This window comes from Salarias fasciatus, chromosome 10 (genome assembly GCF_902148845.1).
Source record: "Salarias fasciatus chromosome 10, fSalaFa1.1, whole genome shotgun sequence".
Classification (NCBI taxonomy): domain Eukaryota; kingdom Metazoa; phylum Chordata; class Actinopteri; order Blenniiformes; family Blenniidae; genus Salarias; species Salarias fasciatus.
Window position 1 is genome coordinate 22,137,639 of NC_043754.1, and position 26,651 is coordinate 22,164,289.

The 26,651-nt window shown below is 41.3% G+C and overlaps 1 protein-coding gene and 2 non-coding genes across 5 annotated transcripts; 2 read left to right on the plus strand and 1 right to left on the minus strand.

Moving 5' to 3' along the window:
* On the plus strand, positions 1-26,495 carry havcr1 (hepatitis A virus cellular receptor 1). Of its 3 annotated transcripts, none has more exons than XM_030101472.1 (8): positions 18,452-18,577; positions 18,700-18,794; positions 20,315-20,656; positions 21,575-21,667; positions 22,145-22,206; positions 22,874-22,961; positions 23,315-23,339; positions 25,187-26,495. In XM_030101472.1, exons 2-8 carry the CDS (start codon positions 18,761-18,763, stop codon positions 25,314-25,316), a joined length of 774 nt encoding a protein of 257 aa, XP_029957332.1. In that variant the 5' UTR covers positions 18,452-18,577; positions 18,700-18,760; the 3' UTR covers positions 25,317-26,495. The 3 variants fall into 3 exon arrangements, with proteins under 3 accessions (XP_029957333.1, XP_029957332.1, XP_029957335.1); XM_030101475.1 differs by having other exon boundaries at positions 22,877-22,961; XM_030101473.1 differs by lacking the exons at positions 18,452-18,577; positions 18,700-18,794 and adding an exon at positions 1-53.
* On the minus strand, positions 8,549-8,621 carry trnav-cac (transfer RNA valine (anticodon CAC)). Its single transcript has one exon. It is a non-coding gene; the product is annotated as a tRNA-Val (tRNA).
* Positions 8,742-8,814, plus strand: trnav-aac (transfer RNA valine (anticodon AAC)). Its single transcript has one exon. It is a non-coding gene; the product is annotated as a tRNA-Val (tRNA).
* Positions 26,496-26,651: the final 156 nt, after the last annotated feature.

The window sequence follows — 26,651 nt, forward strand, 5'->3', positions numbered from 1 at the left end:
CTGTGGTTGACTCTCCATCATGAAGGTTTCTCTGTGGCTTCTTCTCATCTCAGGTAAAAACACAGATGAATTGTTTCATTCACTTTTCTTCAAGTTTTCTGCATTTATTTAAAGGTTGTTTTTAGGTTTGTTTTTTTTAATCAAAGGAGAAGAAACAGCTGCTCGTCGATAATGTAGTTTTCTGCTGTCCAGTGGCAGCTTCTGACAATTTTTTAAAGCAGGGAGAAATAAACGTTATAACAAAGGTTACCTGATCAACACAGTAGAACATTTCCCTTAAACTCTCTAAAATGAATACCATGTGCTGGAGCAAGTCTCGGATGTCGTTGTGAATAAACTTGTTTAGGCTGTTCAGTTCAAAGGCTGATCAACAGATAACAGAGAAATGCTCTCAACTCTCTCCAAACATGGAGATAAATACTTTGCCATAAAGAGGGAAACTGAATTTAATTCAAAAGCACAATGTATTTCAGTATTTGCAGTTTCTGATTTAGGTTAACATTCATGAAGTGTCGGATCAATCGTGCACATGCAGATATACCAATTGTGCAAAGATATATCCCCAGATTCCTCATATATATTCAAATTCCTCAAGAATAATACAAAAATATGCATTTGCAGAAAATATTGGATCATTTCCAGTTTGACAAATGAGCAGTTGAAATGACTTCAAGGGCAAATAAAAATCAATGGTTGCTCAATTAACAAACTATAGAGAACCGAGCGACTGACAGCAGAAGACAGACAATGGAGGAATAAGTTCCACCTTCACGTCTTACAATCAAGAGGAAACTTTTAAATGTAACTCAAGCAGGAGTCTACAATCCCCGAAGACTAAAAAGAAAGATGTTAGGACCGGTTTTCAGCGGGTGAAATGCAAAAAGACATGAATGACGGAATTCAAACGTGACGGTAAATGAGGCCAAGAAACTGCTCGGAACAGAACTGGCAGCAGATGCTCAGCAAAGATGATGGAGTGAAAAAGTCTGCTTAAAATGGCCTGCAGAGACTTTGAGGCTTCTTATACTACCTGGCTGCCGAGGACAGGCTCTGCATGAGACAATTAAGGGCCGTTTCCGCTGGAACCTACTCGGCTTGACTTGAGGGAAGGGAACAGCATAAGAGGAAATCCCAGCCTGCAAGATGAGAGGGAAATGCCATGATGCAATCTACACATGCACATGAGCGCAATGTATTGTAGCGGCGGCAGGCGCCGCTGGGGGCCGCCATACTGTTTGGTGCCACAAGGCATCATGGGAGGGGATTGTTCGAGCCGTTTCATGCCGTATTTGTGTTTAATTGTGTTAAAATGAACTTCGTTTTGTTCTAGATGTGTTAAGTGATTGTTGGAGCCAGGACTTCCGTCCCGCTGACTCCACCCGGTTCTTTTATTCTATGCTTGGTATAAAGAATGCCAAAACAACTGACTTCAGATTATTACCATTTATTTAAGTATAGCCAAATGTAATGTTCAGCGCTGGACCTTACAGGGAAAGATACAAAGTATTTCGCCCCGAAAGGATCCTGATTGTTGATGAATCAGAGTTTTTATTCCATGTTCTTCTGGGCTGGGCCTGCCCCGACAGATAGGCTGGACTTTGTTCGCAATTGGACAATTTGGTATTGATGTCAGCTGCCAACCAAGAGCTGACATCCTTATCCGGTATGTTTTGGAACACTAGTGAGTGTGTGTTGGTTTCTCCGGAACGTGTGGGTATGTTTACACCTTAGCAGAGCATCTTATAACCTTGGTGTACTTCTCTCAGGAAAGGCCTAATATACAGTTCATACAATTATTCCATAGTAGTAGTGCCAATTAAAGTATATCCCTAACATGATTGTTTTTCTATGTGTTGATGCCGTTTTTCCGGTCTTTTTATGTTGTTTCATTTACGATATGTCGGACCACGAGTGAGAAAGGTCGGTGCGAGAGTGACTTGGCCTGTCTGCCAAGATTAATATGTGTTTGTGGCAAGCTCCCAAAATGTTTACTTATTGTAACAAGAAAAGCTTTGGTTGAGCTAAAGAGCAGCAGTCCTCGTCAATCATTGCCTCCTCCTCTGCCGCCGCAGTATGTATGACTGTGAATAAGATTACCTAAAAAAAAAATTAGATTTTGCTTTCTGTAAATGATCATAGAACTTCCAGCTCAACCATTTATTTCTGCAGTCGTCGAATGACTTGATAACTTGGGCACTGTCTACTTGGAATGGAACTTGAACTTGAGAAGACGTCGGTTTGTGGATGTTTTCATGCAGTCTCATTTTGATGACTTGAAGCAGTTTCGGTGCGGCACAAAGCACAGGTGACTGTTGCCGTTGTCACTAGCATTGTAGTACTCGAGACCGGTCTCGGTCTCAAGGCCACTTTTTTTGGGTCCACATTTTTTATTTTCTTGGGCACAGAGGACTTCGGAATTTACTGCGAGACCAGCATCAACCAAGCAAGGACAGAGCTGCCTGTCAACTGCAACAATCAAAACAGGCGGTTTCAGGTCGCATTTTGCAAGTGAAACTCATTATATGCTAGTGAATCTGCCCATATGGTCATCCAAAACTTTAACTTTGGCTGCTGCCATGCGCGGAACGATGGAGCACGAGACGCACTCAGCTTTTGTGAGAAGCAAGTGTTAATGTTGACAGACAGGGCGTCACTATCACGAGGTTTTCGCTGGGTTTCTCTGTAAAAGTGTCTAGAAATGACTATATTGTAATTGGTGCTATATGAATAAAGCTCAATTGAAAATGGAATTGAAGTTAAATTTATATAATTGGTCGGCAATTAGATTTGGCATCGAGGGCCACTTTTTTTGGGCACAGGGGCCGACGGAGGGGGGGGGGGGGGGGGGGGGGGGGGGGGGGGGGGGTTGTTTGAGTGTGTCCGTTCAGGGGGTGTGTGCCGTCGTGAGCCCGGGGGATGCCTGCATGCCTTGGAAACCATTTCACAGGCCGGATTGGAGAGTTCGGCGGGCCAGTCTTGACTTCGTCTCGACCCCTCAACGTCTTGGTTTTGTCTCGATCTCAATACGCTGCAGTCTCCCTCTGACCGGAGCGGGAAGAATCTGTCCCGAGGCAGGATGTTGCCAGTACGTGGAGATTCTTTTCATCTTCATCATTCCCATAGCGAGGTGGAGACCAACTAGAGTTCTTACCTCTCCTCAACGTTTAGGTTTGAAATGTTATGTCCCGCTTTGCATGGAAGAAGTATTTGTGCCATGGGTCATCAAATGGAAGAGCTCATCTGGAACACCCTGTTTGCAGTATTCACAGGGCCTCATGGGATGTTTCTCATCACCTGGAAGATCTTCAAATAAATGTCCCTGATTGGAGTGAATGCCTGTGACGCCACTTGATTGCTTGTTTTTGGTGACTGTCATCTCCTCCTGAATGACCTCCTCTGTGACAAAGCTGCCTGCTGCCTCAATCTCTCTAAATTAAAAAAAAAAACAAGCACAACAATAACAAGGCAAACTGCATTTGAATACAATCTATTGGCACAAAGGACACTTTACCACCACATCCCGTGTTTCATGACTCTGTGGTTGTATTGAGGGCCTGAGGGCCGCCGTTCTGCATGTGTTTGGTCTCTCCCGTGTGTAACACACCTGATTGCAATGAGGGCTGATTACTGGACTTTTTAAACAAGCTTGGCAATAACAGCATGAGGCAGGGAGAGACCTAAAATATGCTCAACTCGTTCCCTGGAGGACCAGAATGGAGCCCTGGTGTAGGTAGATATGAGGGCTGATCCACCTCTCTATCTGACTTTTATTTGAGCCTTTTTAATGATTTGTGAAAATCTGAATTCTTTGGCTTCTTTCTTTCTGTTTTCAGCCTCTGGATGCAGCTGTATGGCTATTGTAGGTGAAACAGGTCAGACCATCACTCTGCCCTGTGAATATGATATTGAATCTAAAGGTGCTCGGCCAGTCTGCTGGAATCGAGGAGCGATCCCATCCCGAGGCTGCGACAATAAACTCGTCTCCACTGATGGAGTCAGAGTGAATGAAGAGACCCAGATCTCCAGCAGGTATCAGCTGCTGGGAAAACTGGAGCAAGGAGACGTTTCTCTGACGATACTGAACATCACCGAGGCCGACGCTGGACGATACGGATGCAGAGTCGATATATGGGGCTGGTTCAACGATGAAAAACATCACTCTGACCTGTCTGTTGGTAAGAAATCACATTAAAAGTCAACAAGTCAGTGAGTCCAAAGCTGTGAGCGCAGTCTGTTTGGTCAATGTTGAAGTGAAATGCGATTTATAATTAGGGAAGTATTTGACATTTAAACAGAAACTATTTGGAAGAACTTAGTTTCTATCTCAATTTGCTTTGATGTTAAGAGAGTAAAATTGTTTTTAAAAAATCTATAAATGGTCAGAGGTTCTGGCCCTATTTTTCTTCCGTTCTTCAGTATTACTTTGTGCTTTTAATTACTGAGAAGCTCATCTTATCAAGGTGTGGCACATGGCTGATTATCGTCTTTGGGCAGATTATAACACCACAAGACAATACAGTTTAGTATTTTGTAAGAAAACATGCTAACAATCTGGTGACTGACTGTATGACAACTGCTGGAAAGTATTTCGGCCTAACTATTAGAGTGAGCCAGTCAACAACCTCTGTGTTAGCTTGATTGTGAACAAAATTCTTCACTTTGCTCTGGAATAAGAAAGAATACTGTGAGGATGAACACTAAATCAAAAGTCTGCTGTGATTCTTCAGGATCAAACAGCTAACGAGCTAACTGACACTAAGCTATGCTAATTCTCACAACCCAAACTTGTTCAACAGTGAAGAAAATGCTCCTCCTATAATTATCTGAGGATTAGACAGTTAGTCAGTTGCCAGACAGACACTATGTTAGCAGAGAAATGCTATCCGTCAGTCAACTTGGGTTTCAGATTTTTGTTAGGCTTTAGTTCAAGTCATCAGGAAAACGTCTGTGAAGTGAGACACTGAAGTGTTTGACCTGCAGAGTTTGTGTGACTTTAACATTTTGGTAATGCTGTGTTTCAGTTCCACGAACAACCATTTCACCACCACCATCATCAACATCATCATCATCAGGGACTGCAGCAGCCACTGAGACGACGGGTACGATGTAGAAACAGGCAAAGAAATCAGGATTTCTTCAATAATCACAACATTCTGACAAAGAACTCTCACTGGACCTGATCTGCTCCGACTGTCCTCTCACACTGAAACACATCAATATCTTAATTGTTGATTAAAATTTAATTTTTACAAACATGTGTAACCCTCAGTTTCCAACAAAATTCCAGTTTTGTAGGAGAGCGGTGAACACCTCAGCTGGGTCATTCATTAGTTAATGTTGTACTGAAGTTACTGAAAAAATGTTAGTCTTATGTGTTTACAACAAATTCTTACTTTATAGTCAATTTTATTGAATGGGTAATGTGAACTGGCTTGTTGACAACCTGGTTGTTGAACTGATGGATTGATCAGAAGAGTCCTCACCGATGGCAGTGCCGCTCTAAGTCGGACACTTTATGTTCACAAGCAACTTCAGCAGAAATCTAAATTCAACATCTTCCCTTCCTTCTTGTCGTCCATGCTGATCTCACGCCGCTAACAGCAGAGCTAAAAGCCTTTTCATTTCCTCGTCCCGCAGGTCACATGACCTCCACAGACACACCTCTGACTGTGTCCTTGGAGAACATGAGCAGCGTTCAGGTGAGACGTCCTGTTTCATCAATGTCCTTTACATCAGACTTTTGGCTTGCAAATTACAAAACAAAGAAACTATTTCCTCACATTACACTGAATTGATAACAGAGCATTCTGACATTTTGTCTTGAATCTTCATTTATTTATTTAATTATTTCAAAATAAAATCAGAAGAGTACCTGTGGGAATGGACTTCAGGATTTCTCCCACGAGTTGGTGTTCTTTCTTTCAACAGTCTATTGTACTCTGTTTTCACAGCCTGCGTCTGTCTGATGTGTTTGTGGTGTCAGCAGGAGAGCAGGAGGCTCATGGTGGTCCTGATGAGCATCGTCTTGGGGTTGGTGTTCCTGGTCTTTGCAGTCTCGAGTGAGTTCAACCAGGTCCCAGCAGGTCTTCACGGGCCTTGAGATGTTCAAGATTCTTGAAGTGGTCACAGGGGAAGGGCTTGTGTGGCCGAGTAATGAGAGCTCTGCCAGGTTCATGGTCCTCGTCGGGCCACCCAAGGTCTGCCATGAATACCAAGAAAAACATGTTCAAGTCTGATCAATCATCCCAGAATCTGGTACTCTTCCCAGACACAGGAACTCACTCCTGGAGCCAAGCCGTGGGTCGGTATCCAGCAGCAAACACCTGCTGACCAGGTAGTCCATATGTCTCGGTGGGGCACAGCCTGATAAGTCATGCAGGAGCACTTCTTTGGCCCAGTACCCACAAACTCAACAGAGGGATGCGCTGCTTTGTTCATATGTTTTGAGAGGGCGGGAGCCACATGGCACTGTGGGCCGCTGCAACTGAAACTGGCTCCTGGGACTCGGAACGTCGCCTCATTGAGAGGAAGGCGCCAGAGCTGGTGCTGGAGGTTGAGAGGTACCGACTGGGATATAGCTGAGCTCACCTCCATTCATCGCATTGGAGCTTGAACCATTCTCCCTGATAAGGAATTGGTGTCTGTCCTACTTTGCTGTTGTACAGGGTGAGAGGATCTGGGCAGACATGGGGACAGTCTCAAGTCCCCAGCTGCTGGTCCACAAGTTGGTCTTTATCATGTTGGAAGAGAGGGAGACTTCCCCGTGGCTGAAGGTGACAGGGAGGAAAACCCTCACTTTTGTTTGTGCTTGAAGTAGCACTCCTGAGTTCTTAAGTTGCTTCTTAGCAATTTACTTCATTTGAGGGCGATCAATTAACCTTTGTCTTGTCCATCAAAGCTAATGTTTACAGGTAATTGCTTAGTTGCAGCATCTTCTTTAATCTTGTGTTCTCCAGTAAAACAATCTTTTTTTTTCTTTTTTTTTTTTGTGAAGGAAATATAAAGAGAAAGTTATATGGATGAAACTGGTTCACTCTTATTTCATGTAACTAAGAATGTCTGTCTAGAGACTATCAGTCGAATATTAGCAGCTGAAATTGATTATTAATAAATTTAAAGTTCCTCTAAAAGTCAGCATTAGTTTCCAGGTATTAAAGGTGAGCTGGTGTCTCTGGTCTGTTTCTGGATCCCACATGTCCCTCATCAGCCTCTGTAGTCACAGTCTGATGCACCAGCAGCACCTGGTGGCTGTTTGAGGAACTGCAGGTTCAACACACCTGCCCTGTGGAGCCAAGTCAGTTCTCTGAGATGTTCTTCAACATGCTTTGTGTTTGTGTAGTGCCAGACTGTGAGGGAGCCGTTGCCACGGAGACGGCGGTGGCGGTGATGCTGCCGTGTGGCTCTGAGGCGGTGGAGCAGCGAGGGGTGGAGGTGTGCTGCTCACAGTTCAGCTGCCAGACCACCGTCATCTACAGGAAGCGCCACAGGAGCACGTCCACTTCCTGAAGGCAGCAGAGCCCAGCAGGTGAAGAGTGGTCAGGTGACACTCGGCGCTCACTCTGCCGCCAGTCAGCTCCTTCTTCACACAGTCACAATAAACTGTACTTTGTTGTTGTTTCTCAGGACCCATCACAGAGCAGCGACACATTTCTCTCACTGGAGATGGTTCCATGGAGCTGATGGTGGCTACAGTCCTGCTGAACCTGGTTTTCAGTTCAAATGAGCACATTTAAATTTTGTATTAATTTTCTTTATTTAAACCAATGATTGTTCTGTTGTTGTTGTTTGCTTTTTTATTGTTTTTTTGAAATGTGTGTGCCTTTTTATGTTTTCTATTTTATTGTTGCACCAACCACCACAACAGAGTCCCAGTGTTGTAAAAACTGCATTTCGCAATAAACCTGTTTTTGATTCTGATCAATATGTTCAAGTCTGCAGACTTTTAACTGGGCAACAGTTGTTTAGTCACTTTTTCACTGCCTAAAGTTTTTCACACTGCAGTTCACGCTCACCCAACCATATGCAAGGCACTCTGTACATCCACTGGGAGCAGGTAGGGGGTCAGCTATTTGGTCGAGGACACTTCAGCATGTGGAGAATCGAATCAACAAGCTTCTGAATGTGAAAGGACCATTCTACTAACCTAGCCACATGTGGATTTAATCTACGGCAGATTAAAGTGAATTAGGAGAGAAGCAGCAAAGCTGCAGTTTACATGTCAGGCCACTAGAGGGTGCTGTGTGTTTGTGAAACAACCACAGCTGAACACAGAGAACATGGAACCATGGAACTCTGAAACTCCTTTCACTGTCTTTAAAGTATAGCTCCACTCTGTATCTGCTCCATGAAAGAAATGTCTCCACATGAACAGCTGGAGGGGCAGAAAATGTCGACTTTGTTGTTTGTACATTGAAAATGAAGCCTCTGTAAAAAAGACACTCAATAAGAGACACTTTTTGAAATTTACCGATCACTATTCTACGGTATACGAATTTAAGGGACAACTGTTACATAAATGACAACATTTATGTAACAAAAATAACAGGAGTGTTTCCGCCCGGTTTCGAACCGGGGACCTTTCGCGTGTGAGGCGAACGTGATAACCACTACACTACGGAAACGCTGCTGCCTGTAAAAATAACGGACGACCTTCGACTGACCACTGTGCTACAGTCCTCCCAGTTAACGGATAGCCTTTGAAAGTGACGTCACTCTCATTCGCTACATAGTGACGTATGGCTGTTTCCGTAGTGTAGTGGTTATCACGTTCGCCTAACACGCGAAAGGTCCCCGGTTCGAGACCGGGCGGAAACAATTATTTATTTTTCTTTAACTATTTAACAGACTCTGCTCAGATCCTTTGAAGGATTTTAGTTGTTGCCGTTTTTCAGACAGACAGACTCGTCTGCTGCATAATGTTTTGCTGCTACGACCGAGTGATCTCCCTGCCTTGTACCCTGGTTACATTCCCCCACAGGACGTATTCTGTTTCTCTCACTAAAGTTCCACCATTTCAGCTTAGATTAATTATTTAGAACTGCAGGATAAATAGCATCAAATAAAGTTCAAATGAAAATGCACAAATGTTCAAAAATGTATTGAGACTACTTCAGACTTCTTTCCAAAAAACATAAGACTGACACATCAATAACAAAATACTACACAAGAAGTCGTCAAAAAAAAATCAGTCTCAATCCTATCTTCCCACAGAAACTCAGTCAGAGAATTGAAAAGAGCCTGATTACCTGAGCTCCACCCTCTAGTCTCATCCAGTGAACATCATGAACCAGCAAAGTCTTTTATGATGAGTTCCTGGATCATCCTGGAAGAACAAAATCTTCATGCAAACACACACATGCAGTTGTAGCATTTTTACAGTGCTGTTTTGTGAATTCTGTCCCAAATAATTGTGATGCAATTCTGATTGATTGAATTTAATCATAATAAAAAGACTGCACCACAGACCAGAACATAATCTGACAAAAAAAAAAAAAAAAATCCAAACCAAGCCTTTTCAGAACATCAAGGTAACACGAATACCAGCAATAACTGAAACTGAATTTTGTTCGTGACCTCAGTACTCCTCTCATCTCCTGATCACCAAATCCAAGTATTGCACTTAAAAACTTGGAATCCAGAAAGACTCTCTCTGTGATGGCTTCAAAACCTATATTGTTCATGTTGATGTGAAAAGACAAGGCACCACAAAACACATCTACAGTACATTATCAAGTCAAAATTCAGCAGAAACTAAAAAACAACACAAACGACAATGCTTGAAGCATTTTACAAATCATAAACAGTCCTTTTCAAAGAGCAATCTGTGGCAGACACGATGCAAACTTTAAGCATGTTGGTAACCAAAAAATTAGTTCAAGTGGGAGAAATGCAGCAAGGCAGTGGTAGCTCTTCTTTAGGAGAACAGCCTTGTGCACTTTTGTAGGCTATCGTCACTTACAGACAAGAGGAAGTGTCCAGGTTTCCAAATAGGAATAACAATGTGGTCTCTCATGGAAACATCATCCTATTTCAAGGAAAAGTTAAAAAGAAAACTGTCAAAACGCAACACGATAAATTTCATGAAACACTTGCAAAAACAAACAAAAAGTACTTGTATAATCTGATGACATCTTTTAGTGTTGGACCTTAAATCAAGACTTACAGGCATACTTAAGAGTGGGTCACACGCTGTGGGCTGTCGCCATGTTGCCACTGCATAGAGGTCAGCCACAGTACATGTCGTCACTGCGAATAAACGTATGTGAGTGTTCATGCAATTCATGTGACATCTCTTCCAGACACTGGTATTAACTCAAATAATCCACACATGAAAAGAAATCACAACATTCAAATCCATAAATAGTGATTATGTGGAATTAAGTGCAATAACACAGGAAAAAAGTATTGAACACACCATGGGAAAGCTGTATAGTTTGTCAAGGAAAGGCACCATACCATCTCACACCTGAAAGTAATTAGTCTTTGTACTTCCTATAAGTGCAAACCAACATCAGCTGGGTTAGTGCTAATTGATGGCCCTATAAACAGGTTGTTTTTTCACCAAGTAGTCAAACAAGACACATCTCATGATGGGTAAAAGCAAGGAGCTCTCTCAAGACCTTCGCAGCCTGATTGTTGCTCAGCATCAGAATGGAACTGGTTACAGACTTACCTCAAAGAATCTGAGTATTCCAGTAAGCACCGTTGGGGCCATTATCCGCAAGTGGAAGAAGCATCACCATATCATCAACAGGCCGCGCACAGGAGCTCCTCGCAAGATTTCTGACCAGGGAGTCAGAAAGATGGTCAGAAGAGTTCTCAAAGAGCCAAGGACCACCCGGAAAGCACTCCAGCAAGACATGGAGGCAGCAGGTACAAGTGTTACAGAGAAAACGATAGGCAATGCACTCCACCGCCATGGCCTCTATGGACGCTCAGCCCGCAAGACTCCGTTCCTCAAAAAAAGGCATGTTGAAGCTCGTCTAAAGTTTGCTAAACAGCATCTGGATAAGCCTGTGGAATACTGGGAGAATGTTGTCTGGTCAGATGAGACCAAAATTGAACTTTTTGGCTGTCATACTACACACCATGTTTGGAGGAGAAATGGCACTGCACATCACCCAAATAACACTATACCAACAGTGAAGTTTGGTGGTGGAAACATCATGGCATGGGGTTGTTTCTCATCTCGTGGTACTGGCAGACTTCATATAATTGAAGGAGCAATGAATGGAAACATCTATCGGCAAATTCTTGAGATGAACCTCCTGCCATCCACCAGGATGATGAAGATGAGACGGGGCTGGACCGTTCAACAGGACAACGATCCGAAGCACACGGCAAAGTTGACTCTCGAATGGTTTAAAAAAAAGAAAATCAATGTGTTAGAATGGCCCAGTCAATCACCTGATTAAATCCAATCGAACATTTGTGGAAAGAACTAAAGATAAGGGTTCACCAGAGGGCACCAAAGAATATTCAGGATTTGAAGACAATCTGTGCGGAGGAATGGGCAAAAATCACACCTGAGCAGTGTGGGCGATTAGTTCATACATACAACAAGCGTCTGGAAGCAGTCATTGCAAACAAAGGCTTCTCCACAAAGTATTAAATGAGTCTCAGATAGTGTGTTCAATACTTTTTTCCTGTGTTATTGCACTTAATTCCACATAATCACTATTTATGGATTTGAATGTTGTGATTTCTTTTCATGTGTGGATTATTTGAGTTAATACCAGTGTCTGGAAGAAATGTCACATGAATTGCATCTTTGGAAATAAATGTAATGACAAAACAGTTAATGCGTTCAATACTTATTTCCCCCATTGTATATACATATATATGTACAAAAAACAAGCATCTTTAAAAAAATACATGTTACTGTTTTTTTTTTATTATTACCTTTGAAAGAGCAATTTTTTGGATGAGCTCCAAACATGCGTTTCCAATCTGCAAAGAAAAAAAAGTCGGACTTGACTGACTTTACGGCTGATACAATCTCCTTTATGAAAAACCATGTTGGCTTACAGTTGATTCCATTTCAGTATTCAATCCAAGGGTCCAAAAGTCGACACGTGTGAGGCATGCCTTCTGTGTTTGGAAAATCAACTCTGTTGCTGGCCTCTCAGTGTCCACGACATAGTCAAGCTGATGATGTTGATTGGTTAGTAAAAGAAAAAGAAATTGAAAAAGAACATAACATAATTAACAAATACAAAAAAAAAAAAAAAAAACAACATCCATTAACTGCATTTTCCTGTGACTCTATGTTTGGCTGACCACTAATATTTGCTTCAGACATAACACAGACCAGCTGCTTTTGGCGGGATGAGCTCCTAGTGTCCATGATGCGCGGCATGACCAGACATTGTCACAGTTTGTGATAGATTCACACTGTAATCCACATGGGTCAATGTTTTAAAAATAAAACAAGAGTGACCAAATACATAGTTCAGTATTGTATCAATTTTGAAAATCTACTTCTCATCTCTGTTTGGGTCAGTGTGATGCTTTTGTGGCTGCAGTGGGGCACCAACTGGTGGGGGTTGTTGCTGCTCAGGCTCTTCCATATGAGGTTGTCTTTGGCCTTGAAAAAAAGCCTGAATATATATATATATATATATATATATATATATATATATATATATATATATATATATATATATATATATATATATACACACACACACACACCAAGCACTGCTTGCCCAATGTTGTTCAGTGTAACTTCATCCAAACGATGGGACTGGTGTCCTCTCTGTACCTGTTGTTCCAAAAGTTTTGTTTTTGTTTCTGTGATGAACAATGTTTCTCATCAAAAACATGTGTGTTGATGGAGCAAAAAGCTGCTCAGCCACCCGGCTGTTTAATGAACCCTGAAGTTCAGCAACCAGGTTGATCCTCCTCAGAACTTCCTGTGGATCCTTGGTGTTAGCCTCGTGGAATCTGTCATATAAAACATAGTGTTCTGAGGAACCAGTGAGCGGGTTTTTGTTTTTCAGGGGTTTCGGGCATCTCAGTCACATTTTGTGTTTTTTCGGCTGTGCTGCTGTGATGTTGTCAGGAGAAGATGCAGCCAGTCTCCCTGGGTAAACACAGCCACTGTGTCCACAGTTTTCCAGCAAAAACCGAGACTCGCCAATCAGGCATACAAATGTACCTTCTGCTTCATCAGCTCGCCAACAAGTCGGTCCTCAGCCACCACAATGACTTCAGCTTCAGCGGAGGACTTTGGAGACAACATTTTCTGGCACTCTGTGTTGAAAACAGAATCAGATTTCTGTGTGTTTTTTCCAATCCATGGGGCCCAGAACTCAAAACAGCAAATGTGTTTTTTGCATTATCTGGAAAAAATAAAAATAACATTCATTAAGTGGTAATTTGAATGACTAAAACAATATAATAAAAGTGATTATGGAAAATTTGTTTAAGTTTGAAAAATTCAAGTACTTGGGAAAAATCCACGAGCAATCATCTCCATTTGAACAGAATCCCAGAACTCTTCAATGTTCCCTTCCTCAGTGAAGTCCTCAGAAGCCTCCTTGATGTCACTCAATGATGGGCAAGAGAAAAAACGGTTGACTCTGTGTATGACATATTTTCACATGCATCCTTACACAAACCACTAGACATTGTATCTTCCTGGGTAAATCAAAGAATCCTTTTTTGTGAAGGTCCATCACAACGACTGGTGGATGGTAGCCCCAGCAAATGCACGAAAACGAATAATCGTGGCTTGACAATGCCTCAAAGTGGTAGTATGCGTGACAGATGGTGTCTGGGGCAGGAAGTTTTTCTTTCCTAAGGCTTTCCAGTGAACTGACCACCTTCGACATGGAGACATTGTTCTGAAGGAAGTGGTTCAAGAAAAAAAATCCATTTATTAACAAGTAATAACAGAAGAAAAACTTTTTTCATTAACACTAAAAGTACACTGTGCCTACCTGCCGGTTGTCCTAGATGCAAACAGTTCCAGACTCAGCAACAGATGATCGTCAAAGTTGTGGAGACCATCCTTCCATTCCATATGGCACTGCAGGCATCTTCGGAAATAGGTCGAAACATCTGGTAAAAAATGAAGAAAAGTAAATTAACACAGTGACATCTATTGAAACTGCAGATATTCATAAGACGTAATAAATAATAACTTACTTCTGATCACGCCATTCATGGTGACTGTCTTAGCTTTTCCAGTTATTCTTGAAGACTTCTCTAGATGTACAGAGCCTGGACAGGCAGTGCAAATCTTGTCTGCTGGATGCAACTCAGGCAGAAAGTCTATCACGGCCTTTGTCTTCAAAAGGTCATCAGATAGGATAGCTGGGAGCTTCTTATGTCGATAAATGAATTGGACAAACTCTCAAGCTTTCATTCAGTGGTGGATAGACAGTGTCCTGCTGCTGTTGGGGAGAGGAAGAAGGCTACTGGGACACAGAGAGGTACATGTAGCACGTGCAGTTTTTTGCCTTTTGAGACATGTTGCCTTTTTTGCCTCCCCAGAAAACTGAAGATGCACCATTTCCTCCAAAACATTTTCTTGAAGTCTTTCTTCTTTAACAGTCTCAGTACAGTATTGTAGTGAGCGGATGTGCTCACTGAATGACAGACCACTTCTAACAGCCAAAAAGTGACATTGTCTGCACTCCACTAGCTTACACTGTTCTTTGTGTAGATGGCCCCAAGTTTTATTTTGAACATGCACTGGGACAGAAAAGCCATGCCTCGACTTCTGAACAGCGGAAATGCCATTTTTGAGTCCACAGAAATACTTTTTAAATGATCCTCGATTGTACCATCTTTACATTTTTTAAATGTTTTCTTTGTATGTGTTTGGAGATTTTTTTTATTTTTATTTTTTTTATGAAGTAGAAGATTACAGTGGGGACACTTTGTTTTTTTTTTTTTTCTGAAGCAGCAGACTATTATCCACCTGAGAAGCAGTGTCAACCGATGATAGGGGATTGGTGTGTTGATGTGGAGGGCTGACCTCTGGTGACGGAGACTTCAGTCTTTGGAAACGTGGGGGGTGGTGAAGTCGTTGGACTCTGTTGGATTGAAAAAGAGGCCTGTTCAGTTGATAAGTCCAGTGGGGCAGGGGTAGATGGTGGTACATTGGGATCTGAGGTAGTCCCAGGTGCAGAGAGAAGGCGTTTGCACAACTTTCCCTCGGCAAGCCATCGAGTGTCCTTCCATATCACTTTTTTTGAGCACTGTTTTGTGGCACACAAGGGCAATGAAAATGTGCTGCGGTCCTACACTTAAGACTACACTTGCATATGTTTTTATCTAAAGAAAAAAAAAAAAACAAAGAAAAATGTTGTCTTTAAACCAATAGTGCAGCATGTCGGTGTGGTGCTACATACACACCAATAGGCTTCACCGTTCATACATACTTACCTTCAAATGAAATGGCATTGTTAATGTGTACTTTAAGGTGACTTTGGATCCTGTTCAATTCTGCTGGTTTAAATCCAGGGCACAGGGGACAGTGATACAGTTTACAGCATGACGTGCAGCTGTTAGCTGCTATTTGTGTGCCAATCAATACGATAGAATGATGCATCTATGTTAGAAAAGAAAAAAAAAATTGTAAGGCAATGTTCAAATGAGAGACCAACTGAAGACTGAACATAATTGAAACACGTTACTCTGAAATTTAGGCTGATTTAATGCTAAAACAGCTCTTTCTAGTGAGCTCTTATGGTGCGTTCATACCGGACGTGTCGCGGGTGTCGTTGGCGCTTGGGACGCCTCGAAGGTGACGCTTGTGACGCTTCAAGCACGACGCTTGACACCAGGTGGTCACAAAGCTCACAACGCTTGCGGCGCTCTTGACGCGCGTCAGTTTATTGGCGCACGGGAGGCTGATTTCTGTTTCCAGCTATGGCGGATCGCATCAGGAGAGCGGCTTGGCTTTATTTGTTAAATAAAGCTAGACCGCGTCGTCGTCGGAAAAGTCGCTATTGGCTGCTCTGCTCCTCTCTGCTCTGACTGCAGCGGGGAGCGCTGCTGAGACTGACCGCTTGTGAGCGCTTTGGGACGGGGGAGGGGCTCACGCAGCACCCGCTGCTCATTGACGACAGCAAGGAGACGTCCTGTCACGTCTCCAGAGCACCGGAGAAGGTCGCTAGATTTGTCGTTAGTCGCTTTTGACAAAAAAAAAGTTGCCAAGAGGCTTTGGAAAGTCGCCAGATTTAGCAAGAAAGCCGTCAAGTTGGCAACACTGGCTGGCCCGCATCGGTGCTCGGATCACTCGTAGTGACGTAGCACCGGAGGGATCGTCTCTGATTGGTTGACGCCCAGTGGCAGCGCGTCGAAAGTTCAGTTTTCCCAACTCTCAAAAAGCGATGGTCCTGACGCCGGGGACGCGTGTCGTGGGCGTCGACGCTCGAAACGCTCGAAAAGCGACGCTACTGACGCTCCTGATGCTCCTGATGCGCTGCCCCGCCGCCCGCCGCTCCACGACGCTCGTCCACCATAGACTTTGCATAGAAAAGCGCCGCTTGCGACGCGTCCGGTGTGAATGCACCATTAGTCCGAACGCCCTAACACCTTGTTTTAAACCCTGTGCCCATTGCAGCATTTTTAGATTTGGTTTTAAATGTAAAGTGCGTTATAAATAAAACCTATTGTTCTGCCTTTTGTTTTTGCTGCAACTGTGCCCCCTACTGGTTTCTTTTAATATTGTTGTCTCCAGCAGTGCTCCCCTTCAGTGCAGCCGTGTGCATCAGAGCTATGTGCAGTTTTCCCTTTCTATGACAAGTCTGAGCGATTATACGTCTGTAAGTAGCAATTCATTGTTTTGTTGCTGCGTGTTGATGGTGCCTGTTGCAGATGTATGTTTCTTTCTGTGGTAGAAATGCCGAATTCTTTGCTAGTTAGCTCTAGCTATGTAGCTTATTCTGTTAGCCTTCAGCATGATGTGCAGTACTCTGATTGTAAAGCGAGCTTATTGCTGTGAGCTAATACAGAGTTAGTTCTGTTCTCTTACATAATGTACATGTGCACTTCGAGTGTGGCTTCTGTATTGTCATGTTGAAAGTATTGTCACTTCTTATCCATGTCATTTCATGTGATTCGTAAAGACACTGAAAGTTGCTCTTCTAAGCAAATAATATAGTTTATTTTTAGCACTTCTCATCCCATCTCATTATAATTTTGTGAATGTTCAGTAGCTAAATTCATGTTTGTATCAATTCATATGTTTAAAAAGCATTGTTAAAAGGGTCAACTATTTACAGTAGAAAATGTTATTCAGTACGCTGTGTAAGTATATTCTGTGTATATTTCATGTCATTGCAGTTCTACAAAAAAGAAATTAAAAGAAGGAAATGAAAAGAGAATCAAAAACACAAGACTTTGCCTTCAAACGAAATTCAGTCTTCTCCTGGTCCTTTTTTCCCAACCTTCTGATGTTAACTGTCTGCCTAGCTTTGCAAAGTGGCTTACGCATAGTGAGGGCAGAACACCTATTATTATTATTATTGTTATTATTATTATTATTATTATTATTATTATTATTATTATTATTATTATTAAATAGCAGGACAAAGTTTTCCAGCTATTAAAAATACTACATTCACCTGATTGTTCAAAGTTTCTCACAGACTAGTCACTTACCGTGTTTTCCATCGGCTGTGAAATAATGTCACTATTTCTGGTCCAAATGTACAGTAAAATACGTCATTTCCGGGCTGGAGTGACGCCTCAGGGGCCTGAGAGGTGCTGTCTGCAGCCAGACCCCTCTTGATGATATTGAAAACAAGCCTTTAAAGATTCTGCATTCCTTAATTCGTCACCAGTATAATAACTAACAGTAAGATCCAGGATGAACTCTGCTTTGGAGAGTGGAGGTAAGTCATTTAAAGCCATGATCAGATGGAGGTGTTCATATGGATCCATTCTGCTGATAGCATCAACTGTTTCCAGGCTCTGAGACTTAGAAGCAGGATCCAACTTTTCTGAGTACGGTCCATTGACTTTTTCTTGTAATTTCTAATGTAGCGTTTCTCGTGGCATGGCACAAGCGACTGATGTAAACATTGCAAGCTGCATAAATGTCTGCCGCGGCCCACAATGCACTGTGGGCTGACAGTCTTGAGCCCTGTAGGACTCAGGTTCTTTTTGAAAACAATATTCTCACCCCCTGCTGGAATTTCCCTGCAATTACAGCTTTTTCTGCGCTTGCATATTGGCTTCATTGGCGCCTGGTCGCAGACCAATCGGGGAAGTGAAACTCTGCGTCCGAGGTTCAGGAAACAGCTGTGAGCCGATGCTGCAAACAGGAAGTCAGTTGACGGCACATTAAAAGTCATCTGCCCGACACAATGACGAGCTGTGACTTCCCTTCAAATAAAAACTGTCATTCACGCCTGAAGAAAACCACTGAAAGTAAAAATTTGTCAACAACACCAGAAACACTCGTGTTCTTCCTCTTTATTTTTAACGCCATGCTGAACAATAACTTGAGATCTGGAAGGAACTGTTCACATACACCATCTTCTTACTTTCTAAGATTAAAACTTTGATTTAATGTTGCAGTGACATCCTCAACATTAATGAAACAAACTAGAATCTGGTGAGTTTCTCTTCTTCTTTATTTCTCACTCTGTCTGTAATGTGTATTCATGCTGCAGGTTTTTTTTAAATCTTCAGGGGTCTCTTCTCTTTTAATCGCCGCTCTCGTCTCATTTCTCACAGCTGTGGTGGCTCGTCCTCTTTCGGAGGTTGCTCAGAGTCATTCTGTGGTTGACTCTCCATCATGAAGGTTTCTCTGCTGCTTCTTCTCGTTACAGGTACAAACTTGTTTTATCCTCCTTTCACTCCTCTTCAAGTTTTCTGTTTTCATTTGAGGGTTTTTTTTTAATGCAGAAAGAGGAACAGCTGCCGCTAATGCAGCTTTCTGCTGTTTCATCTTATCTTCCAGTTCTTTAATGAAACACAACCAGAAGCTGTTTTTTAAATGTTTGCTGATGAAACCTGGATTTTAAAACCTCAAGTAAATGTTTGGCTTTGATCTTCAGATTTGACTCGATCTCAGGACACTTTTACCTTCAGACTTCACTCTTTGTTTTTCTGGACTCAGATTTGACCCGTTTTCTTTATAATGGTGACTTTTCATTTTCCTTCACAGCTGCTTTCGCTCACAGTTTGACCCGGTTTGAAGTTGCTTTGATTTGAAGTTTGATTCATCAAGATTTAACACTTTAAGACTTCACTCTGTTTCATGGTCAAGAGGACTTGGGACTTGTCTCAGTCTTGTGGGTTTATATGTTGAGACATGAGTCTCTCTTTAGCCTCTTTACTAGATTCGATTATGTCTCTGACCGTCCTCTGGGCTCATTTCCACTTTCGAGTCGTCTCCTTTTTACTGATCATTTCCATTGAAGCTTTAACTTGATCTCACATCGGTGTAGTCTTGTTTCTTGACAGACTCTCAGGCCTCATTAATGACCTTTTTTATTTCTTTTATTGCTCTGAACCGTGAGTCTTGACTGAAGGCTTGTCTTGGTTTTGGCTCCAACTCTCTGCTGCCGTCAGCAGGATGGAGCCAGTGGAGAAGATGGACGATGACTTCATCTTGAACCTTTTCCAGACACTTGGACATGTTTTAACTCTTTCATTGACTGCTTTCCATGTTGTTTTCAAAGCAAAAAGAACTGCTGCTCTGACTCAAACTGACTTGTCTTATTGGATTTTATCCTGTGCCGTTACTTCATGAGACTCATATCTGATTCCTTTTGACTGTTTTTTGATTGCAACTTTGTTGTGAATATCTTTAGACTTGAGAACTGACTTGGTCTCACTCTATTTTCACTCAGTGGTTGAACTGAAGTAAAAAAAAAAATGTTTTGGCAGTTTTAATCTCCATCTGGTGTTTTCTTTCATGATTTGTCTTTTCGTGTCTTCAGCTGGAGACCTGAACCCTCCACTGCTCTATTCTGATGTTGGACTTTCTTTCGGATCCCTCCTGGCCAGACGGTCAACTCTCTTTCATTTGACTCATGGTCCTTCTTTATTTCAGAGCTGTCCTGACTCATCACTTCCTTTCTGACTCACAGTTTGTCTTGACTTGAGATCTCACTGGATGTCAGAGCCTTTTAAATAAACATTTAACTTTTGTTTTGGATATGTTGCAGTTTGTCTTTTGTTTTAACTCTCCTTTCTTTTGGTTTGATGCTGACTCTCTCATAGTTGTGAGAGGTATTGTAGGTGGATATCAGGGCTGATTAAACTCACTATTTGACTTTTATTTGAATTTATTTTCTGCTTTATGAAGATCTGACTTCCTCATCTTGTTTCTCTCTGTTTTCAGCCTCTGGATGCAGCTGTATGGCTGTTGTAGGTGAAACAGGTCAGACCATCACTCTGCCCTGTGAATATGATATTGAATCTAACGGTGCTCGGCCAGTCTGCTGGAATCGAGGAGTGATCCCATCCCAAGGCTGCAACAACAAACTCATCTCCATCGATGGAGTCAGAGTGAATGAAGAGACCCGGATCTCCAGCAGGTATCAGCTGCTGGGAAAACTGGAAAAAGGAGACGTTTCTCTGACGATACTGAACATCACCGAGGCCGACGCTGGACGATATGGATGCCGAGTTGATATATGGGGCTGGTTCAATGATGAAAAACATCACTTTGATCTGTCTGTTGGTAAGAAATCACATTAAAATTCAACAAGTCACCGAGTCCAAAGCTGTGAGGGCAGTCTGTTTAGTGGTTTAATTACTCACCCAGAGTAAAACACGCCAGGACCACCACCACACCACTACAGTGACATTGGTTCTATCAGTATACATTTACCATTCAAACAGAGACTGTTTATCAAAAATGAGTTTATATTTGGATTTCTTTTTATCTAAATTATTTTTAAAAATGGTCACAGTTTCTGTGCCTTTTTTTAAACATGTCTTCAGTTCTTCAATATTTGAGTTTTGTTATACTGAGAAGCTCATCTTGTGAAGATGTGACACATGGCTGAATCTCATTTTCAGGAAGATTATAATCCTAGATAACTGAAATACAATGTAGCATTTTGTAAGAACACATGCTCAAACATCTGCTAATGGACAGTATGAAGACTGCCAACAAGAAATTTGGCTTAATTATTTGTATAAGACAGTCAACAAGCTAGCTGATGCTAAGCTAGCACAGTGATCGTTAGCTTGGTTGCAAAAAAAAAAAAACTTTAATTTGGTCAGAAATAAGAATCGTCACTGCAAGGATGAAGACTACATAAAAGTCGATGATAATTAATATAGAATAGCTAACAAGCTAACGGATACTAAACCACACTAGCTCACACAAACCAAGCCTGTTAGCTGTTTGGCTAAGAAAATGCTCAGTTTTGTTCTGGAATAAGAAACTGCTCTGCCTGACATTACTCTCTAACTTACAAGGATTTCACGGTCAACAAGCTAACAGACACTCAGCTAGCTCGACATGTCGTCTGCCAGTTATCTAAGCTTCCATTCTTTATTTCATGGTGAAGACGTTTGTCCAATGAGACACTGGAATATTTCACCTGTAGAGTTTGTGTGACTGTAACATTTTGATAATACTTTGTTTCAGTTCCACAAATAAATATATCACCATCATCACCACCACCATCATCATCATCATCATCTTCATCATCAGGGGCTACAGCAGCCACTGGGACGACAGGTACGATGTAGGAACAGCAAAGAAATTGGGATTTCTTCAATAATCAGAACATTCTGAGAGAGAACTCTTAACTGGACCCGATCTGCTCCGACTGTCCTCTCACACTGACACACATCAATATCTTAATTGGTGATTAAATCTGAAATATTAAGAACATGTTTAACCCTCAGTTTGCAACAAAATTCCAGTTGTGTAGAAGAACTGTGAACACCTCAGCTGGGTCATTCATTAGTTAAAGTTGTACTGAAGTTACTGAAAAAAATGTTAGTTTTATCTGCTTACAGCAAGTTCTAATTTTATAGTTAATTGTTTAAATGGGTAACCTGAACAGACATGTTGACGGCCTACTTGTCAGTTTATGTTCACAAGCAACTTCAGCAGAGATCTAAATTCAGCAGCTTCCCTTCCTTCTTTTCCTCCATGCTGACCTCACGCCAATAACACAGCTAAAAACATTTTCATTTCCTCGTCCTGCAGGTCACATGACCTCCACAGACACACCTCTGACTGTGTCCTTGGCCGACGTGGGCAGCGCTGAGGTGAGACATCCTGTTTCATCATCCTGCTCTGCAAATCAAACTAAAATATACCAAAGACTATTTTCAATGAAAGAGTCTCAGTTTGTACCTGTTACGTGTTACTTTTGTATTCTGTTATTTTTCAGACTTCAGATTTAGTTTGGTGCTTGGATCTTTTTGTTTTTGTTTTTTAATGTTTTACAGATCTGAATTTTTATAAAATCTAGTTTCAAGAGTTCCATATTTTGTGGTTTTTGTAGCATCAATTTTTGTTTTCTTTTCTGGAATTCAGTAAATAATTTTACATGACTCTACTAACCTGGATTTGTTATTCTGTGATAATTAAATAAATTTTATTATGTATTTTGCAAGATTTTGTACATGTTCCAACTTTCCTCCTGGAATCTTTATGTTGGGTTTATTTAGCTCCATGTGACATGTTACAACTCCACGTTTTCGTCTTTATATCTCTGGAAAAGCTGTGAGCCCAAGCATTTGAAAGCTTTGGTGTAGTTGACGATGACCTTGTGCTGGACGGGTCAAGGGTTTTCAATAAAATCAGCATTAATAAAGTGGAATTCGACATCAGGATTTCCCAAACCAGCTTGTATTCTTTCTTTTTAACATCAACAGTCTGTTTTGCTCTGTTTTGACAGTCTGTGTCTGTCTGGTGTGTTTGTGGTGTCAGCAGGGCGATGAGAAGCTGACGGTGATCCTGGTGAGTGTCCTCTTCGGGTTGGTGTTCCTCGTCACTGCAGGAGGACTCTTCATCATCGGTGAGTTCAACCAGAGTCACAGCTGGTGTTCACAGCCCATGAGATGTTCCAGATTTGAAATCCACAGGATCAGCAGGTTCTCCTTTACAGAACGCATGCAGGGCTTGAAGCTTCTGGAATTTCCTGTTTTTTTTTTTGTTTTTTTTTTTCTTGGTGGAGGTCAATAAGGCAATCTGAAACCGCCCTGCGCCAAGAGGAGTTGATGAGATACATCCAGAGTGGCTTAAACTTCTAACATTAAGGACAAAATTAATTCTTATTTATTATTTGTAGGACGATAAAGACTGTGTGAAGTTTCAGATTCACATAGAGAATGAATTTTCAGGATTTTTATTCTGTTTGTGTTTCTGCAGGGAGACGATGGCGACGACTCAAACTGTGAGTGGCTTTTTGTTTCATCTCTGTCACATTATTTCAGCAAATCGAAGCAGCTGTGATTTGAAGGGCCAGTTGCAGATTTATGAGATTCAAAAGAATTAAATAAGAATTTAAACAAAACCATATTTTTTTCAGGACAAATATGCGGACAGTTTCACTTTAAAACATAAAAAAATCAGTGATTTACAACAACTAATTAACTAAATAAATAAATAAATAAATAAATAAATAAATAAATACATTCTAAAAAGAGATTGAATTTTTTTCAGTTAAAAAAAAATGTCTCCCAAAAAAATCTTGTGATTTTTTTCCATTTGAATATAAACTATTAAACTTGGACAAATCAATCTTTAAAAAAATCTGAAAATATTCCATTCATGAAAACAAACTTTAAAGGTGCCTTAAGGAGTTTGCACGTTTTATGCGAAACAGCGCCCCCTGCAGGCCTGGGGCGTAACGCAGCTTAGTAAAAAACTCATCCCTGTGGCTCCCGTGCACGGAAGAGGGGAACTCCGTCTTCGCTCGTTTAGTAGCGCTCAAGTAACCTTCAAGTTTCTTTTACCTGGTGGAGTCTGTGCTGGAGCTGTGGCAGTGCTAGAAGCCAGTCTTTTCTTACTTTCTGGAAGCTCCTGCTCAGTTGTTGCTTACTAAGCATCTGGCGGAGTAATGGCGGACAAAATTAAACCTAACCAGCCGGAGCGAGCATTACGTCATTCCTTTCAAATTTTCCCCAAAAAAACTCTGGAGCCGGACCGGCACTGCAACTTTCAAGTGACAATTTAGCACTGTTAGAGGTACTTGTAATGAATATGTCAGGGCACATTGTACACATCATTAAAAATGTGTAACATATTTATGGTGGAAAATAAGTATTTTTAAGGTTGTAAAACTCCTTAATGCACCTTTAACAGTAAATGGGAAAAGCTGAGTATTTCAATGGGCTATATGCACAGCTCCATTACTTCCTGACGTTCAGACAGCACCTTTATTTCCTGTGTTTCATTACTTGAGGAAGTAATGGAGCTGTGCATGTAGCCCATAGATTAAAACTGGACTGAGGATTTAAAGGTTTTATATTGAAGATATTAAAATGAAGCAAATGATGATTGTTTTGTACTTTGTGACTTAATTTTTGATCACATGGAGACTTTCTGCCACTAAATTTGCAAAATGAGTCAAAATATCATTACTCTGCAGACTGAAACTTCAGTCATTTCCTCCCATCGAGTGATGCATTCTGAAAAATCTCCATGACTCAATGTTTTCAGTCGACACATCGACAGTTTATTTCTCACGTTTCAGAATGAAACTCAAAGACGAGCTTGACGTTAATCGGTCTGAAGAACGGCACTGGGTCAGAAATATGATGTGAACCCTTTGCGGTGACTTCGAGTCAGGCGAGCGCTGACTTCCAGGAAACAACCTGGTTTCTATTACCTCTCGGTTTCTTAACGGCAGCAGAAACCTCAAAGGTTTCGCTCACGCTCGCTACTGAAAATGTCAGAGGTTACAAAACCGCCTCGGAGACCCGCCTTCATGATTCAGGTTTCCCTTCACGAAATGCCAGAAGACAACCACCAACATGAGAACAAATAAGAATAATATTCATGATAATAATAACTTCAATAAATAACCCCTCAAAATGTCATGTTTTACTAAAACCACATAAATCAAAAAAATAACCTTTAAATAAAGTCAGACAGTGGGATAAAAGAAAGAAACGACTAAATTATCAAAATTCAGAGAGAAGGTCTCAGGCCTCATATCAGACTTGTGGAAATGGAGACCCAAAACAGGACAGGACTTTGTTCTGGTGGCCTCCTCTGAGTTCTTCTTCTGTGGTGCAGACCTCAGCCGCGGGGCGCGGGCTCGGTGGGCTTCAGCTCCACCTCGTCGTCGCTGCAGCTGCACAGCCGGAGCTCCGCCGTGGACAACATCTACCAGATGGACGAGGGCGAGTACGACTACTGCCCCTGAGCCAGGAGGCTCCGCCCACTCAGCCGCTCAGCCGGCCTGTCAGTGGTCCGGAGGAGCCGCAGTGGAGCCCCCCGGTGGTCGGCGTCACGCATCACTGTTGATTTGGGCACGTGCTGCATTCAGGACATGTGGGAGATACGGGAATCAGCAGTGTGCAACTTTGCTCAATCTTAAAAAAACAAATACCAGAGTTCATTTAATATATATAAATTAAAGATTTACATGATGAAATTTTTCTGTCTTCTTTTTTTTTGTTACTGATACTTATTTATATATGTAACAGCAGCATGTTGTTATTGTCACACCAGGCTAGATTCAAATATCTGCAGATTTATCCAAACAAAAGATGTTTTTTGAGATCTTTAATTCCAGTTTAAGTTGCATCAGATTATCTGAGGAGTTCAATATCACCATTTAATATTATATTGATTGTTCGTGTCAGTCTGAACCAATATCTTTTTGCAATATCCGCTCAGTTCAATTATTAATTTTAAATTCAAAATTCAAGTTTGTCAGAAAATATCAGCTTATTTTAATTGTGATATGAAGCATGTCTTAATATTTGAGATGAACCTGCCACGGAGCAGCCTTCTGTGTTTATGAAGTTTTGTGTGTTTAAAATCCCTGTTAAGAATATATCAGTACTATTTTGTTTAATTTAACAACAGACTCCCTTCAGATAGAGATTAACCTTGATTGCAACTGTATGTTTGACTATTTAAAAAAAATCTAAAATTATATGTTTCTATGTCATTTGTGACTTGACTCACTTTTATACTCCAATGAAATGGCTGTAAAGTTTAATATCAATGTTAAGGATAATAATTATGTGGTTTCTAACAATGTGAGATCAATCTACATTCGTACTCCGTTCTGGTAATTTATTGGAGTTTTGTGAATTGTTGGGTTTTTGTCGGATTTCTAAGATTCTGTGTTGCGGTGTGAATTCAGACCTGCTCATTTAACCAAAAACTACATGTGGAATAACTTCAGAACTTTATTTTGTTGTGTTGTTTTTTTAGTTTAGGCTCCCACAAAGCTTCATTTGAAATGGAGTGAATATTATCTGGTTTTATTAGAGCATTAATGTAATTTATGTTCATGTTATTTCAGTCTGCACCTGAATCCTCTGCTAATTTCACGTCCTTTTTTTCCTGTAAATAAATGAATTAAACTCGTTTTCTTTTCACATTTCTTATGTTTTTCCAACCTTGGTGGAACTCAAGGAAACCGCGGCCCATTGAGAAGCCATAAAGCTCTCTGGAGTCCACCAACAATGAAATGAATCTCACTGAAACATTTATTACAGAAGCAGAAAAATTGAACATAAACCTG